Raw genomic sequence first — 19,568 nt, forward strand, 5'->3', positions numbered from 1 at the left:
AAAACCCAAAGGGCCGTAAGCGAAGGCCTCTAGACAAAAGGCAAATGCCAACAATATCTGACAAGATCATCCCATTTGTAACTAGAAAAACCTGAATTTGACCAACCACGCTACTCTTCCCCGTCCAGGCTGATATCAACATGGTATTGACACTTGGCGGAGAATTGGAGAAGCAGATGTTCTCACGTGCCGCCGGCGGTCGTGTGAGTGGAGCCAGACTGGCAGCATCCGTGAGCCCGCGGGAGCGGAGACCCCCACCTCCCTGTCCCACCACCGCGCAACCCTCCCGCTTGCTGGCCAGGCAGCCCGGGGCAGCACTGAAGAGGCAGAAATGCCAGAAGCAGGCCGCCAGGCGGCAAGCGGCGAACCTGCGTGCACTCGATGCAGAGGTTAGAATGGAGTGGAGTCACTCTGGAAGCTCTACGACCTACGGCTAAGGCAGAATCACGTACAAATTGCTGCATTGATAGAAAAGGCAAAATCACGGTAGTCTGAGTGCGCGCGCACGCACACGGACCCACAAAGAAAAGGATGGGGAAAAACTTGAACGCGTGTCTGTTGGTGAGGAAGTAGGATGGGGGATGGGGGCCAGAACAACTTTGATCTGAACTATGATCTGCAATAAATGTATACACACACAGATGTGTAGCAACAAGACCATAGTCATGCATTGCTTGCTTAATTAAAATGAAGCACATGAACAGATGACCCTGTTGACAACAAAGCCCGGCCAGTCTTTAACTCTCCCAGCATTTGCTTCCAAGCAACAGTGGCAGATTCTACAATTACTTAGTTAGGATTTTATAGCCTATGCCCCCAAACCAAGCTTTACGGTCTCTGTCATCCCTTACACCAAGTGCACACTCACTGTGGAGCACAGTGCCCCCAGCACTCAACAGACTTCCCACCTTTTGTTTTTTCTTCCAACTACGAGAGGGGATGAGATGGCAGGGAATCTGCCCTGATCACTAATCAATACAGAGCTGGCTCCTAGTACCACCCCCCCCCACCCCCACCCCAGGTGCTGAGTCATATCTGCCTATGTGGGCAGAAAACCATGCAGAAGGTCCCGCCAGCCACTTCAAAACTCTTCAGAGTGGTTTGCTTTTAAGTACGCTACACAGAATTGTCTTCGAGCGAGAATTCACAAAACCTACACGTAGGTAATACATTCTGTGACTGACAAAGGGCAGAGGTGTGGGTGTTGCAGATACTGATGCAGAACTCCAGCTGTCTCTCCACCGTTCTGTGAAACAAATCACACAGCTCACCAAAACTAGTTGAAAGTTTTATTTGTATAAACTTCATTAAGAACATAAAAGATTAAGTTTCTTAAAAAAAAAAAAAATCTGCAGTTATTTACAGCAGTATTGCACAAGTAAAGTGGCAATTACCCTGTCGAAATTCATCAGTGCAAAACACAAGTAAGCCAGGGAAATTGCAATACAAATGCTACATACGCTGGGTCCTAGGAAACAAGTTAGTGATGGGTCAGTATACAGACAGATCAGTGCTATTTATAAATGTGTACCTGATGAGTTCTGATACAGTAACTAGTGGTCACAGAATCTGGACATATGACTTAGGAGAGTTTCTAAAGTCAGGTTTCCGTGAGAGTAGTCAAGTTACCTAGCTGGGAGCTTGAGGAACGCTTCTCAGATGCAATGCCATTTGGAGAACAGGAGTCACCTCAGCTGGCTTAGCGTCACGTGTGGACACACCCCTGCACACGCGTGTGTGCAGAGTGGGCACACACAGGCACCAGGCTAAATCAGCAGGGATGACAGAACCATCTACTGACACGGACCCACTAGGAAGTCTGTAAAGCTTCCAAGGAGCTTTCACATCGTAACATCCAGTCTAGTGGGGCCCTCAACCTCTCTCAAAGGCAACAGAGAAGCAGAAGACGACAACCTGAAGAAGCAGGCTGATCAAATGTAGGGACCAAACGGCTCAGGGCTGGGGACGGGGGTAGGGTCTGTACAAGTAGCTCCTGAAGACCATTTAGTCCACACCTCAAAGCACAGGACACAGCGGGTGGGGGGTAATTCAACTACTCACCAGTTGCCAAAAAGGGATTAGTGGCATGAGGTGGTCCTGAAGTCACTCCCGGCAGGAGGTAGGAGCCACCTGTCTCCCCTGTCCCTTCCTCCTGCCCCTGAACCACTCACTCCATGGCAGTACCTCCAGAGCGGGCATGCTTCTATTTCTCTGAATGCTGAATTGTCAGGGGCAAGTGTTCAATAGAAAGATCTGTCCCAACTGCCAATGATACATTAAAAAAAAAAAAAAAAAAAAAAAAAAAAAAGATACGGCCCGGTGTTAATAGAATTTGCTTACATGAGAAGCTCGCTCTTTTGGAATAAAAAGTCACTGGATATTTCTTGTAGAATTTGGTAACCTGCCAAATGGTCCCTCATTGATGGCGACGCACAGACTTCATCAAAAGTAGAGCAAACCCCAAGAACTGAAACCCATGTGACCAGAAACTACAGGAACCAAAGCTGGAGGGCCAGCCTGGGAAGACCGTGTGGCTCAGGGAGCTGAGCGGTCACCACGTCAGAGTCAAAAAGCGATTAATGGTACAGCAGGGGGGCGGGGGGGGGGGGGGGCAGGGAGGTCAACACTTTTCAAAACTTAAGACATTAAATAAGCAGGAAATAAATATACAATATTTCTACAAGTTACAGCATTATGAAACAGTAGGACACATTACACAGAAAAAGAATCTACAATATTTACAACCCTCAATTCTGAAAAAGTTTAGTAAAAACAGTGATTTTTACTTATTTATGCTGTACAAAATTTTACAAGAAAGGTAAAGGAAACACAATTGCACACAGACATTTGGCTCAGTTGGTAAGTAAAATGTGACCTCCTAATCTAATAAATAGTCAAAATATATACATAATCAAGAAGGGGGAAACAGGAGAAAGTTGTTCTCTACTGCATACACTTCCATCAGACGGAATTTTTACCTGGTTTCTCCACAACCACCCAAAAGAGTTCTTCGTAAACTCCCTTCTAGGCAGGAGCACAGTTAACTGGAAGCATTACTCATGAAAGTATTTTGTATGTGTTTATTGCATTTCTGTGCTAAGTCACAGGACACTTTCTACAAACCTCACGTGAGAAGAGGTGGTCAAGGCACAAAACCCGCATTCAGTTTCCAAAAAGGGATCTAGCCACGTTGTGTTTTCTACAAAAAGTAAAAGACAGAGAAAATACAAGGTCTACCACAGTAGGCATACCTTCCAGAGGCATCTTGATAAACAGACGCATACAGTACAGAAACGTCCAGTCATCTCTCTTGAGTCCTGGTGCGATAGCCTGCTCCTTAATACTACAATTCATAGAATCTCCTATCTCCTCACGAGCTGCTTCTGCGGCCGGCCTGGAGGCCAGGAGGCCACCGAGCCAGAGGTAAACCTGTACATGTGGCCAGCACACAGCCCTCGGGCCCCGCTCCCAGGGAGCCGCAGTATTGCAGAAACAGAGTAAAGTGCCCCAGTCGGAGAGACTGGCACTGAGTGTGGAGGTCCTGGGTCGGGGCGAGGCGTCCAGAACCGAATGTCTTTGGTGTGTGTGTGTCCAGCAGGCCCACCGCTGCCTTACAGCCGCGTGGACTTTACGACCCTACACAGGGGTTCGAGACACATCGAAAACGCAAGCTGACACTCAACACAGCTTTAAAAACTATTCAAGACCCCAAGGAGAGTTTGGGGGAAACGAAAATTCTAAAAAAGGAAGGATATTTGGAAGCAAATCTCTCTACCTAAAAGAAAAAAATGTATATGCTATAGACACATATATATATATTTATATTTATATAGAATTATGAAGATACAAATGAATGAATTTCCCCACTTAATTTAATAATGTGAAAACACTGGTCCTCTTAGGGGCCAACAGCAAAATAAGAGCTGTTGGTGCTGACTCGGTTTGATGTATTTCTCTCAAAAAGCTGTTTAATGGTCTGATGTTTCAAAGACTGTCAGAGTTATAGGGTTCACGATATGATCTCCACCTCCCTTCTTTTCTGCTTCCTGATCTTTTTCCTGGGTCTCCCCAGTTAACTGCCTTTGCGATGATGGCCCAACTCACGGGCTCTCCGTCCCAGAAAGGGGGAGAAAGAAAGAGCAGCCCCAACAGAGGTGGACGCATGCAGGGCGCTCCCACAAAACCCAGCCGTCCCGAGGGAAATGGAACAAGTCAAACCGACAGCTGTCAGGAGGCTGAGAGGCCGCTTCAGATCTGTGCTCCGACGGAGGATTTTGATGGCACTGCCGAAGGCGGGATTAAGCCTTCATTTCAAAACGGATTCAGGGGGGGTGGGAACCAAGCGTCAGGCATCAAAGGCCAGATGAACTTGGGAGTTGGGACGAAAAGCCAGGATGCCCAGGAAACAGCCGCCTCAAGCCCCAAGGCCTGTGCCAATTCCCACGAGGGCCGGGGCTCGGACACCTGCAGTCCAAGGAACTCAGCTGTGAGGGGGCGTGCTCACCACCTGTGGCCGCACGCAGACAGTGCACCTGTGACTATGGGAAAGTCTGCAACCAGAAAAGCCGACGGTGCCTGTCTGTGCTGTTACTGCCAGTCCTTCCTCAGGACACTTCTAAATGATGAGCCCATCGAAACCAAAGAAGACCAACATCAAGCCCGTCCCAGCGTGCATGATACAGACAGATCCTAACTCATGTCCTGACCCCATTACCTTTTATCACGAGCACGCGCTGGACCAAATCTGCGCATCGCCGTCCAGGCAGACCCGAAGAGCATCGCCAGGGGAGATAAGGAAAAACACACGGAGAAGAGTCTTAAACTTTTTGCCACAGGTGCAATTGAATTTGAGGAGGTAAGTAAATATTTACAAGATGGGAGTGGCATATCAATACAGGCTGGTAACAGACCCTCTGCCCCTTTAATCAGTTCCATTTCATAAGAACTTTTTGGTATTAATAATAATGGTAAAAAAAAAACAACAACAATAAACCAAAACAACAAAGTATGTCAAAGAGGCAATGGCAGGGAAGGGAGGGGGCCATATCATACCTCTCCCGTTTAAAAATTCTGTACAGTAATCTCTAAAAAGAAACTAAGGCAGCTTTATAAATTAGCTGGCTCAGTTTCCACTGCAGAGTTTACATAATCCTCTGAGAGTAGGCAACAGGTTCTTAAAATTTTAGTACAAAAATCATTCACGAGTTGGTTAAAAAGTTTCCATTTCCTTTTTGAAAAACCTGCTCTTATTAAAGAAGGTGGAAAAAAAACCCACACCGCGTGTAAACACCATTCTTGCATAAAATCCTGCTCCAAAGAACCATGATTTGTACATAAAAAAATTTTTTTTTTTTTAAAAGAATCCTCCCTCATTTACATTCACAACAAACTTCCATTAGAAATTCTGCTGTGTGGTGAACAGAAAGGTCCGGTCCACATGCAGCGTGGCGTCCTCGGGAACGCGTTGGCCAGCCTGCCCGCACGCCCCGTCGGGGACAGGGCCGCTGGCTGCACGGCAGTGGCCCCCAGAAATTGTGGTGCTGGGGCCTGCTGGCGTGAACACGTGAAATGTCTGCACACATGTGGCTCCGCGAGGAACCCGTCGTCACTGCAATCGCCATACCAGGCGGACGATGTAACGTAACAGTCGTAAGATAATCATTTGGGGCTGGGCTTCGGCTGCTTGGTAATTATTCAAAAAGACCTGAAACGACAATAGGAAAGCTTCTTAGTTTCTCAGCCCTGATGTTATTTTTTGGGTGGCGGAATGCCTATACTTAAGCGAACCACCAATCCCACTGTTACCCAGCTCGGGAGGCACCCCATCTTCTGAACACGGGTTCTTCCCCGAGACTGCGAAAGGGGAGGCCCTCCTACCACCTCCCTTGCAGAGGGAGACCTCACTGCGTAGACAGCAGTAGACTGAATGATCTGCTGCTTTACAGGAACCCAAAGAATGCTTGGGGCCTCAAAGAGAATCCTTGAAACTCTGTTTGCTTCTCGAAAACACTATGCTTTCTAGGTCATCGTTGGCCAGAACTGCCTTGATCTGGAAATGCATCAACCTCTGTGCAGGTGCTGGAGAAAAGCCATGCCATTCCCATACCCGCCCCCCCCCCCCCCCCCCCCACTTAACTGGAGTTGGGTGTCCCTTTGAAAGAGGCAGGGGTGGAGGGGACAGAAGAGAGATGTGAAGGAAGTTTCTAACTACCCAGGTTATTAACCTTCAAATCCGTCGACACCCCAAGGGTGAATTTCTGGTAGCTGCAGTTTACTTGAGCACACACGGGCAGCGTCAACCCTCATCCTCCCGCTCCACATGGGGAGCAAAGAAAAAGCAATTGAAAAATTTTCAAGAGCCTCCTTGCCGGTGACTACCCTATGTTTATAAGCTGACAAACTGCTCAAAAGGGAACCGCTGGATTAAAGATCTCAGCGGTCTCAGAGGTCCTCAGGTCTTCCGAAGAGTGCCCACCTTGGCGTTCTAATCCCTTCTGCTGGTGAAGCGCAAGGTGTCAATTCAGAGCAGCCGAAGCCAGCAATGGAACACACCTGCCTCTCACACCAGGCGCTACAACCCGTTTCGCAATCCAGGCCTGCAATCCATCCTGGTCGTTTCCTTAGCGAGTCATCCGTGCCCAGGACCGGCTCTTTGCCGTCCGGGGCTCTCCACGAACCCCGTGCTCACGTGCGCAGGTGAAGCTTCCAACGCACCACCGCGGAACCGCCGGCCCCAAGTCGGGCTGGGAACGAGTGTCCTGTCTCACACACGAACAGGGCCCACAGACGCCAGCTGCGAGCGGAGCCCCTGCCCTGTTGACACGAGCTCCCCAAGCCTGTCCGACAGAATGGGACTGTGATACGGCCAGGGCATTTCCCGTTCTCCTTCCATACCCAGACTGGAGGAAATCAGCTTTCTGTAAGCGATTCCTGTACAGGCGCTCTGTAACCACAGTCTGTGATTTTTATCTGTTTTACACACGAGATTGCTTTGTTTTGATTTAACTTTCAAAATTACTTTGCTTTTTCTGTGTGTGTGAGAATAATTTAGGGGAAGGTTAATTTTAGTTTAGACTAATATTAATAGGTTGAAAGAGGCTTATTCAAAATAAAACCACGACGTACTGAAACTAAGAAGGCGTAAATGCAGGGCTAAGCAATCCCTTCAAGGTGGGAAATCTCATGTCAGCCAGGTGTCATTACCAGCCTCAGGGAGGCCAGAGAATGGGGTCTAAGTGACACCAGCAAGGCCCATTAGTGACAGATCCCAACTGCTTACACTTAGCTAATTTTACATTCAAGAAGTGGCAGCGTCGGCGAGGAGAAATCTTCCACCCACCCTTTGAGGACATCAGGTGGACGAGAGTGGCCATGACAGCAGACAGGACTCACTTCGCGAGAAGTCTTTCCAAGTGTTTAAGAGTCCTGCTTTCATCTTAAATGTAGGGGGCGTGGGGCGTGTGCCAGGGAAGGCGGGGCGGAGGCGGGGGCAACGCAGGAAATTCTGGAGAAAGGAACCCTCAATCCCTGACAGACGACAAGATGCTACCACCACTCAGGAAGGGCAGCGGGACGCCTGCCCCCTCAGGCAGCACGGGAGACAACACGGCACGCGCTTTCAAGCCGGCGAGAAACTGCTTTTGGACAGCATTCAACGGAGGAAGCCGTTACGACCGAGTCCAAAGAAGGGCCACGCCAGCCCAGAAAACCTTTGACAGCTGGCGCGGCTGGCACAGCTCCGTGGGCACGGCCCATCCCTCCAGAGCAGCTGGATGACGGGCAGCTCCCGCTTCCCACAGACTCCCCGCCTTCCAGCACCTGCAGCCGTACGAATCAGCTGGCTTGCGGGAGCACACCGTAGGTGCCCGAAGATGCCAGTGTGGGGCAGGCGGCGCGAGGGCCACAGCGGGTGAGGACACCCGGCCAGGCTCCAGCTATCAGCGCCAAGCACACGACAGCGGCACAGCCAGCACGAGATCTCAGACCTCTGGCCTCCGGGGCTGTGGATAAACACACTTCTGTTGTTCAAGCACTCCCTCCCCCGCAGTCTGTGGTACTTTGTTACAGCAGCCTTAGCGAATGAACACACACTCTCGGGCTACGTGCTAAGCGGACGTTCTTGGTCCTTCCCCCTTTAGAAAAACACCACTTTTCAGGTCAGGGTTGTGGAACGCTGTTTTAACCAAACTCATTCAAGTCCTTTAGTAAGGTACATCAATATGATGCATTTGGATAAAGGGCATCATTAAAAAAATGAAACATGCTACTAAGTACAAAGAATTTATGTATTACAGCGATCTCTTTCGCACACACACACACACACACACACACACACACACACACACACACAATCACAAGTGCTCAAAGTGTAGGCCCCATCCTGTTGGGTCTTTTTAGCTCCATGGTCTAGATCAGGAACTATATTATTTGGGGCAATTGACTTTTATGGCTATCCCATGTGCCCAGAAGATGGACTCCTTCAACATTCAGCTTTGTGTCTCCCTCCAGGAACCAATTCTGACAGTTCATGCTCCTCTCTGGGCGAGGGGCTCCCGCAGCCCCCATGCCTCCTTGCATGGGGGCAGGGGGTGTGCTGGGGCCCAACTCTGAAAGCAGTTATCTGCATCCATAGGCCGGATGGGCAATACCTATGTCATCGGCCACGAGTGCAGAACAGCATCGCACAGCCCATCCCAAGGGCTACCCGTGGGTGCTACCCACAGCGACCACTGCCCTGCCTGTGGAATCATGATGCAGGGTCCCACTTTGCAGGCGGAAAAACACCTACACGTTCTGGCAAAATGGGAGCCCTGTGCCAAAACGGAATCAAGATGCTGAGGGTCCTTCCTGTTGAAAGAAAAAAATGCAACAGCATCTCTTTTCAAGAAGCTCACACTCTGGTGGGGAATCGCCATACAAATAAATAGCAGGATAGCAGGACAACGGCAATACAGAGGTTAATAAAAGGACAGAGAAAGCAGCGCTTGCCAGAGGCAAGTGGGGGCCTGGGAGAGCCAGGGCAGGAAGGCACAGAGGTGAGCCCAGGTTCCCTGGTGTAGACTCGAGTTCTCTGCTTTGAAGATATGGAAAGTGTCCTTGGAGACAGCGTCACGAGCATTCAGCATCCCCGAACGGTTCTCTTACGTCCACACCAGAGGACACAGACTCACCTGGGTGGCAGCTGGGGGGTGGGGCTGTGCCAGGGAAAAGTCCTTAAGTGGGGACGAGGTGGACTTACCAGGGCCGACGGCGTACAGGGCGGGGAGCTGGGGCACTCTGGGCCACTCCAGCCTGAAACACATGGCTGGGGCGGGGCGGGGGCTGGGGCTCCCTCTGTCTACAGCAGCCAAGAGGAGAGAGCACGAGCGGACAGAGCACCAGCCGCCACGGTCGCTTCCGCACAAGGACCATCTTCAACTTACACTTGACACAATCAACCAAGTACTGGGATTTAATTACACTTTAAGGCCAAAATAATCACAGTAAAACATCCTCTCTTGCCCAATCCAGGGAGGCAGGTATGCAGATCCAAGAGACCCTGATCCCACCCCAGGCTGCCCGGAGAACTGGCCAGGGGGACCACTGACCGCATGCCTGCAGAGCACAGCTCTGGACTTGGCTCCACACTCCCGCAGGCAGGGGCGAGCCCTGCCTCTGAAAAGCAGCCCAAGACATACCAGGTCTTCAGACTCTGTGCGCCCTAGCTTGGGGTCCAGACGAATCACCTGACGCCACCATTAAACAAAATGGCGTGCCACACACCTCTACAGTCTTCACAACAATGCTGCGAGCCAGTACAGCTCGCTTCTCCACGTCACGGATACGATGACATCGACCAAGCTTGTGGAATCAAAATCAAGAACCATCAAGTGCTCCCAACAAGTCAACTCAGACTTCAGCACTGCGTAGAACACGCTAGCTCACCGATCCGCGCACCAAAGGCTGGTCCAAACCCCATGTGGCTGCACCAAATGACTCAGTAAGTACAACACACACGTATTCACTCAGCATTACTCAAAGGAGCTTAACCAAAAAAACACACAAATGAGATAAAAACAAAAGTTAAGAGAGGTCAGAAATGACATCGAGGAAGAGAGACTTATCCTGGGAACCAGGGAGGGCTGAGATCTACTGCAGAAGAGCCATCGTTTAGCCGAGAGTTTCCTGGCAGTCAAAGTAACAAGGGAAACATGGCACTATCTTTACCATTTTATCAAAGGCAGATCAATAGCAAATTCTAAGAGACAACCCAAAAAGCAAGGAATACCTATAAAACTGAGACACACAGCAATTTTTAAACTTGTTCAAAAACCCCTTTCTCATACAATCTCAACACTGAATACCTAAGAGGCCCTAAACTGTTTTCTGTCTCTTTTTTAAAAAGATTTATCCACTTTGAGAGGGAGCACACAAGCTGCAGAGGGGCAGAGAGAGAGGGAGAGAATCCCAGGCAGGCTCCATGCTCAGCGCAGAGGCTGACGCGGAACTCGATCTTGTGAATCGCGAGATTACGACCTGAGCCGGAATCAGAGCTGGATGCTCAACTGACTGGGCCACCTAGACGTCCCTTCTCTTTTTTAAAATAGATACACCTTTCAGTGGTAACATGCTAGAAGAGACCGAATTCTGGCCATGAGACTCTGAGAAACAGGGAACCTGTGCTCCAGATCAAGCAAGTGAGGATACGTCAGGTGACTGTCTGTCTGGATGGTGTCTGCTCCCCAAGGCACTACGGCGGCACCTTCCGGGACAGTGCTGAGTGTCGCCACAATCAAAGATGGCAGGGTGGGAGGGGGACAGAGAGCGGCGTCAGTGATCCCGATGGAAGACCACCATCAACCTAGAGAGAATTTTAAATGACTGAGAGAGGGAGACAGAGAGGAGAGAGGAAAAGGGCCCCCAAACGTGGACGTCTCCAGGAGGATGTGGGCTCTCTGCACCCTGGCCCAGATCTGAGCGCTCGGTTTGCCATCCCACTGCTGTCAGGGGTCAGGCTGATGCTGCGGTGCTGCCCAGAAGCCAGATTCATTTTCTCTCCATCACCAAGGCAACGTGTGCATTTGCATAGCGCGCGCCTCGCGTGCTATGATGTCAACACAGCTGTGGCAAGGGTGCCGGGAGGCCCTCCCCCGGATGTGGTGTTCCCACTCAGCGACCAGGAGCCAGCTCTCCCGCAGTGCTCGCCAAGCGACCGGGGCCGTGGCTGACCTGCGACGGTGGAGCCGCAGGCGAGTCCCATTTGCATGAATCAAACTCCTTCATTTTTGATGCATCATCTCAAAGAAGAGGTCCGTGGAACAACCACTTCTCCGGTTGCCTTCCAGTCAGACCTGCTGTGCAGTGGGTTGGCTTCTGGCAGGGCACAAGCCACCCCTCTCCCGGGCACGTCTCTAACTCGCCGGCCCTCGGACCCCAGACCCCACCCCGGCTAACGTGAAGCGCCCCCGATCGTCCCCGGGAGGTGTGGCACCACACCGTGGCCCACCACAGAGAAGCCAGAGATGGTTCTCACGTCTCCCGTGTGAGGCTCTACCAGACGAAATAAATGTCAGCCTCGGAGCAAGAACACACAGTTCCGAAATTCCCCGGCCTCAAAAGGACGATGAGACGCACTGTACCCACCACCTGAACCTCTCTGCTCTGGTTCGGCTGGGAGAAGTCTAGCGGGGGGCGGTGAGACGTCTGCAGGCCGGCCAAGCCCTGCCTCCTGCGCCTCTTCATTTCCTCAAGAGGATTAAAAAACCCCCGTTAGACCTCTCTGAAGTCCCCCTCCAGGCACCTGCACCTCTGAATGGTTCTGTGTGAATGGCCCAGCGCCCCCCCACTCCCGCGAGGCAGCCGTCCAGGTGTACCCACCGGCCATGGCAGATGCAGCACTCGCGGGCAGGGTGAACGGGCGCCACGGCACCCGGCGATGCCCACCCAGCCATTTAAACACACCCCAGCGCCCCAGTCTCACCTCCTGTTTTTGTGCACCCAGACAGACCCAGCACGCATCAGTAGGGCCGAACACAACTTGTTCCACAAGGCAGCGGGTTGAATGAAACATAGACGGGTAGAAACTCTGGTAGCATCTCTAAACTTTGAAGACCACCCGGGAACTGTTTCAGCTCTAGTTCAACGAGACGCCAGCACGACGGGCCAGGGACGAGAGCGATTTCTAGCCCCATCGCCTGAACATTTCCGCACGACCTTCACCACATCCCTAAGAGATGGACAGAAACTGGGGCTCCCAGACATTAACGGATGGAGTCGGGATTCCAGACCTCACCCCAAAATTCTCACACTTATCCACGAGTCCTGCTTTCCTGTAAGCTCACGCTTTATCCCCAAGTCGCGGAAAACCCTTGTTCAGAAAACCTGTGATCCGCAGTCACTGCGGGGATCAGCTGAGGTCTCAGAGGTCTCAGGGAAACAACAGTAAGGGCTGAAGCCATAGGAAGGGTGACTCTTGGATCACACAGGCTCCAGCATCTCTGTGATGGGGGTTGTTGGAAGGCTCTTAAAACCACAACACCGAACGACTTCCTCCAACTGCGAGAAAAACACAAAACCTCCTGAGAACTGTATCACAGATAAATGGTGGGCACCAATTTACCGAAGCTACTCCCAATGGTTTTTGCCATGAAAACGGTCTTTCTGTAAACTCATGGGCAACTCACCATCTCATGAGATAGGTGTAGTTTTAAATTTAATATTTGATATGCAAATTTCCCACTATGGTTTGCTCAGACAGTAATAGAAAATGGCTTATTTTATTAAACGCCTACATTCAATTAACGAAGGCCTCAAAAGAAGGTTGTCAGAGAACATGTTTTCTCTGGGTGGATGTTCAGCTTATGCTATTAACCGAACAAGCCACAAATTCGTTCTCTCCCCTGTACGTTATCTACAGAATAACATTTATAAAACGAAGAATCACACAGCACAGGGAATTCACATCACAGGAAGGACAGCACAGAAAGATTTCAAATTCGGATATAGTCTATGAAAACGCTAATGGCTGGCACTTCAATTAAACTTTTGCTTCCATCTAAACCCGTCTGCAAGCCACCTTTCCCTCTCTATTTTGTCTGGTTCGGTGCTACTCTTCAGTCTACATGCAGTTCAGCCAACTCGTGCCTGTACATGCCTGGGACAGAAGTAGGAAGTAGGCAGTGTAAACAAAGGATACACTGTTTCTCCAGACCGAACAATGAAAGGGTTTTCATTCACTTCTTGGCCCAGCTAGAGGGTCTGGCGTAGCTTCCCATGCTGTTGCTCATTGCTGTCCACTCACCAGGACGTCCCCAAGTCGTTGCCAACCGAGAGCAGTCCACCTTAGCACAGAGCAACGCAGGCCTGACAACCGGAGTGCAAAGCACCGAGGAGGCCACAAGAGGTAAATGATCCCAGCTTTGGTACGGGGGTGGGGGAGGCAGATGCTGGTTAAAAGACTGGTCTAATTACCCCAAGAGCACATGTGCTTATGTTCTGAAGGCCCAGCACACGCTCCACAGACTTGGACTGCGCCCTTAGCCCACGGCTAAGAGTCCCATCCGAGGGGACGCTGTCTCGAGAACCGGAGATGAGCACACGGCGCTCCACGCTGCACCACGGCTACATGCAAGCCGCTCGCTCTCTCCGTGAAACTCGAGACAGAGGTCTAGCTTCTCCGAGACATCTTCCTCCCCACAGGCCCACTGCCACCCACACTCCCCAGCGTTCACCAAGAGCCCGGGCACGGGGAGCTGGGACAGTCAGGGCACCGTGTGGGTGCAGGTCATCATGCAGCCTTCCAGGGGCTGCACGACCTCCACGGGCCCCTGGGCTTTGTCCTGTAACACGCGTCATGTGCGCCTGCACTGCTGAGGCCCTTGTATGCTTGACGACAGGTGAAAATGCACCAGCGGGCTGCCGCTGGCCAGATCTATCATAAGTTGAAGGATCCAAATAAGCACGGAGAGTAACCTGTTGAACTAAAAGTGACCCGTGAATTTAGGTCCACAAACAAAATGAACACACACTCGGGAAGGGAACTTCTTCCTCCTCTACACACACTTTCCTTCCAGGGCAGATGGAGACACACGGACTGGAGAGTAGAAGACGCCACCTCTGACCAGAGTCAGCCTTGCCAGCAACAGGACAAAGGGACTCCCTGTGCCTCCCAGTGCAAACTCTGGATGGAGGAGGCCACAGTGTCACTCCTGTAGTATTCCTGCCCGAAACACAAAACTCAAGTCTCATCGTGAGGGGAGATCAGACAAACTAGAGCCTCTATGTAAAGTGTCTTCCAAAGTGGCAGCGTCATGAAGACTGAGAGAGAATTGGTTCCAAGTCAATGGCATCAAAGCGATGAAGACAACTCAACTTAACACAGGATTCTAAACCGGATCTTGGACCGGAAAAAAACCCTTTTTTTTTAAATCTTACTATAAAGGACATTTTGGCACAACTGGTAACATTTGGATGAAGTCCACAGATTACATAACGGTACTGCAACATTGTTAATTTCCTGATTTTGAGAACTACACTGTGGTTATGTGAGAGGCGACTTTCATTAGTAGGAAATACACACGATGCACTGAAGAGTAAGACGGCATCACACCTGCCACTTACTCTCAAACCGGGCAGAAAACCGCGCGCACACGGGTGGAAAGAGGGAGAACGTTAAAGCCAATGTGGCAACATGGGAACAGTGGGGAACTTAGGCGGCGGACGGAAGGGGGTTCTTCGTACCATTCTTGCAACTTTCACGTGAAGTCTGCAGTTATTTCAAAACAAAAAAGTCACAAAAATACACCAGACTTGGAGCAGTCAAACTGACCAGGCAGAGGGGGGGCACACAGGCCACTCTGCCCTGGCAGGGTTGTGCGGGGGCAGTGACATGGAGTCACAAGAGAGAAAGGGAACATGCACCGGGACTTTGCGCTCACCTGTGCCTCTCTCACCTCCTCCAAGGGTTCAGACTGCACAGCTCCGTGGCACAGGCTTCCCCACTGCCCTTAAGTGGACTGAACACATGACAACTACAGGACACCTTCCTCTATTGCTCTAACTGAAAAAACGGGAAAATATCCTGTCAGGCTTCGCAAGGCTCATGGCAGTAAAAGACCAACACTTTAGAAAAGGCACTGTAACAGTATTAAGCACATAAAGACACTACGTATTTAAAATGCTAACATCCATTAAAAAGCAACTGTCGTAAAGCAAGGCAACGGCGTGCACCACTCACCGAAGAAGTAACTCCTCCCGGCCCCCCCCCCCCCCACCCCGTGAGCCAGCGGGTGACGTGAATGCATTACTTCCCGCTACAGCCTCCCATTTCCTCCCTAGATTCCCACCCCCACTATTCAACAACAGACCGTCCATCAATGTGGCTGCAGGCTAGGGATTATTTTTAACCTAACAACTACCAAGACAGGCATCTGGAGCTTTGGCAGGGGGGGGGGTCACCGTGTCACCATCCAGGGTCTGGTGTTTTGAACTGGTTCTTCATTTAAAGCTGGAGAATGTATTTGCCTCTGTTTTAGAAAAATCAGGTTATAACCTACAGTCTGTCCCTATGCCTCCCCCGATATCCCAGCCTACTTAGAAAGCTAGAGTCCCTTAAATGATCAGTGACTGCATTTTCCCAGTGGTTGACTTTTTTAAAGAGATGCAAAATAAGGTTCACAACCAGAAAACCATGTGATAGTGCAATGAAACTAACGGGCATTTATTTCGCCAAAAGCACTGAGAACAAACAGGTTACATCTCATTTGAACAAACAGAGATGGCCACCTTAAATATCCTCTGAAACACTGGACTGTGACAGAACCTGGGAGAAAAGGAGGAGAGGAAGGATATAACCTGCTAGACACCGTTCCCTCACCTCCAAGGGACAGGCAAGGTGATGGCAACAACACAACGGCCTGTGACCCAAATGCACGTGACTTGGGACTATCCACCTCGAAGGCCTATGTGAGGATGGCCGTGGGCTTGGCTGTGCGCCAACCCTCATGCCACACTTGGCCCGTGTCTTAGCGCTGACCACACAGGCCACCACAGTGTGCATGGTGCATCAACCAGGTCCATCCGGGGGACGCCTTATAGAGTCACTGATACTCCGTGTCAGTTTAAAGAGAAACTCGCACACAATATCCTTATAAGACACCTGGCTCTATGGCCAAAGGCTCTGATCCAGTCCCTGAGAATGGAGCTGTGTGGGCTCATGTTGGTGTCCTGAGCTTCTGGACTCTGAAGGCAACAGAGCCCAATGGCCTCACGTCTCTTGGGCAGCCCCAACAAGTCAGATCTGGCCTAAGGACATCTATAAACCCCTTTAAGATGGGGGAAGAAGGCAGGCCCAGCACAGTGGTCACTTCGCTGCTTAGGCTAACCCAAGAGGCCCCTATACCATCTTTCCCCGCTGAACTATGGACATGTCCCCCAGAATCAGCCTGCCCTCTTCAATCGCGGTCAGCCTCCCCACCCCAACGTGAGGTCCTCATCATGAATGCACTGGGGTCCTGATTCTGCCCAATCCCTCCTGGTCCACCGGGAGGGCCGAGTCCAGTCACACACAGGAACACCAAAATGCCTTCAGGGAAACCAAGGCAAAGGAGCTGGGGGTGCTGGGAGGAGGAGAATAATTTTAGTGGCAAATTACAAACCAATCAACCTTGCAAAAACAATGACCACTTCAGAGCTAGGCTGTGAAGGAATTTATCCGCTGTAACCATCAGATGTAGGATGCTCGGTACTCTTGCCAGCTAAAGACAGCCACGTAAGAAACTCCTGAACTCATTCATCAGTGTGACATTTCTCATTTAATAAGAGAATCATACTAAAGCACGTTTCCCATCAAACACAACCACACACACCCACAGGAACGTATGAAGGGGATCCAGGGTAAGTTTTCAGAGCATCCCTGGCTTCCATACCAATGACTCTCTACTGAAGAAATTAATGAAAGACCCTCTGAAAATAGGAGGATGTCTCCATGTGTCTAAAAAAAGTTTGAAAAGCATCGTATGGACGGGAAAACAAGAATGACTAAAAGCAATTAACAGGTAACGTCCACTTACTTAGCAACAGCTAGCTACCAAAGAGGCCCACGATGAAAGAGGGACAGAAGTACTGGGGTATTCTAAGCACGACCTCTCCTTCCAGAAAAAAAGATAGGAAAAAAAAAAAATCTCAAAGAGACACTTGTATGAAGTATAACGTTCAGAAGCCATAATATTCAGAAAGAAAGAAAAAAAAGGAGCCAGAAGACAAGACACCATAAGAAAGGATGGTAATATCAATTGTAACATTTTCTACAAAATAAGATGTGTCTTCTTTTTAGATAAATCCACAGAAATATCTTCATACTTGGTTGTTTGAAAAAAATGTCAACAAGCCAAAATTTCATTATAGGACACATCTGCTCGTGTACCCTGTGCAGAAGTACTCGCCTACACTCCTAACAGCCCTAACTCCCGGAGTGAAAGCTTACTTACGCATTTTAAAATGTCGTCCATGGGCTAAAGGTGTCCAAATGGTAATATCTGTTGCCACTGGGCAAAACAAACAAAACGTACACTGTGTCTACAGAAGAAGATGTAGGAAGTTCTGTTTTGTTTTGTTTTGTTTTGTTTTTTAATCCACAGCACACCTCAGCATTTCAGTGGCAGTCAATTCAAGGTATAAAATGGTTAGACCCCAGATCACAGACCACTGACTGATGGCCTCCTAATACATTTCTGTAAATGGACACTCGAGGATAGCAATGCGGACTGAAAGGGCAATGGTTGTCCTGCTCTGACTGTCACATTACGGGGGTGACATTATAGGACTCTCGCTGGCATCGTTCCTTTTGGCTGAGTAAAGATGCAAGTTCTCCTACTTTTTTTAACTTTGACCCAAACGACCCAGAGGGAATGAAGAAACACTCTATACAGACTGGAAACCATATTGCTATTTATGTGGGAATATTTCAAAGCCTATTGATAATTCCTTTGTTAGCACGGATGTGTTAAAGTCTGTGCTCATGAAATCCCTTTGCCACCTTGTACTGTATTTCATTACCATCACTTAAAAAATTCATCCATAAAACGTTTTAAAATGGGAAATGGGAAAGGAGAAACCCTGGTAGGTAAGACGTAAGTAATACCTCACGTTTCCAGAATAAGTACAGAATTATGACTGGTCGTCTTAAAAAAAACTTGTGGGGAGGGGGAGGGTGTAGGGAGAAGGGGTAAATAAAACATCATTACCCTCCTTGGGTAATATGCATTAAATTCGTCTCCGATACGCCGCAACTCTTGTGCAATCCATATCTCCGGGCGCATATCTGCGGGTACAGCCTGAGGCTGCCTCATGGAAGCTGCATCAGAACAAACAGAACAAAAATCACATGGTTTTCCATTAATCAGTTAGCAAGTTCCAAAGGCAACTTTCTAGAAGCAAGCCCATCTCACACACTCCGTTTTGTTTTGTTTTGGGAATCTCCCTAACTTCCAGGACTAGGCACTAGATTATGGCGGTAAGGTCTGTCACATAAACTTGGTTATGAAGAATAACGGACAAAGAACAACTTACTTTTTTAAAACTGGAGACTCAGAACTGCAAAATTAAAAAAATATCCTGGCCAATTAATTACTTCCTCCCATCTCAAGAAGATACACTAACACAAAAATGGTACGATAAATATCACGAAAAAAAAAATCATACTTGAAACACAGAACATAAAAATTTAGGCTGTCAGTAAATACTTTGATCTTACACAAGGTAGAATTCCTAGGGAAATTTCAAACATCACGTAGAGATACGAAATGAAATGGTTGTCCTCTTTAAAGCAAAATATGGGAAAACCTGAGAAACAGCAGGCTACCTACCTGAATGAGCCCGTTTCTACAGAAGGAGGTGACAAGGAGGTGATGAGACAGCCTATGTAAATACTAGCATGTGGTCAAATTAAAGCATAAATACGTGTTTTGTCTCAATATTAATGCAGCCAGTAAAGGTGGATTCAAGTCTGCAAACACCACATGGGGAGAGGAAACGTTTTGGGTGAAGGAGCAAAGGCATTTTTGAAAGAAGAAAAAAGAGGGACTTGGCCTCTTCATCAAGTTGTCACTAACATTCACACCCAGTCCACTCAACTGTTAATGAAACCATTTGAAGCCATGAAGGGGAGCGAAAATGGGAGTCATCAAAAGATCCCACCATGCACCAGGAAGATGGCATTCTCCATACTCAGAAAAGACCGGCTCAGTGATGCAACTGGGGAAAAGAGACGAGGCTCTTGGGTTTGTGACTTAACTTACTGAGAAAATAGGCACACTACTCACAACCTAACACGAATGTTATGTCCTACCCATGGCAAAATAGTCAAAAGCCTGCAATACTCAGATGTTGCCATGCCATACATATGGCTTTCTGTGTTGTGTTTTTATAAAAATATTTTACATTCTGGGTTTCTGAATTTTACCGTTTTAAGTAAAAGTGATGGGGATTCATAGGTCTGTAAAAGCACTGAAAAGTGCACTCTGAAAAAATGTAAAAAACTGAGTTTTTACCAGGTCTTCTCAAAACTTTTGTCCCATCTTCTCTGTCCCCCC

The 19,568-nt window shown here is 49.2% G+C and overlaps 1 protein-coding gene across 7 annotated transcripts in view; it reads right to left on the reverse strand.

The window, feature by feature from the left end:
- Positions 1–1,275: 1,275 nt before the first annotated feature.
- BCL2L11 (BCL2 like 11) overlaps positions 1,276–19,568 on the reverse strand; it is a 48,916-nt gene continuing 30,623 nt past the window's right edge. For 5 of the 7 annotated variants that reach the window (XM_043604016.1, XM_043604014.1, XM_043604011.1 and 2 more), the window contains 2 exons: positions 18,222–18,331; positions 1,276–5,704 (listed from right to left, as the gene is read on the reverse strand). In XM_043604016.1, coding sequence (XP_043459951.1) covers positions 5,606–5,704; positions 18,222–18,331 — 209 coding nt within the window. In that variant the 3' untranslated portion in view covers positions 1,276–5,605. Of the gene's footprint in view, positions 5,705–14,915; positions 15,038–18,221; positions 18,332–19,568 lie in introns of all 7 variants that reach the window. The other 2 variants (XR_006301053.1, XM_043604015.1) reach the window with 2 other exon arrangements.

The sequence above is a fragment of the Prionailurus bengalensis genome, chromosome A3, assembly GCF_016509475.1.
Source record: "Prionailurus bengalensis isolate Pbe53 chromosome A3, Fcat_Pben_1.1_paternal_pri, whole genome shotgun sequence".
NCBI classification, from domain to species: Eukaryota; Metazoa; Chordata; class Mammalia; order Carnivora; family Felidae; genus Prionailurus; species Prionailurus bengalensis.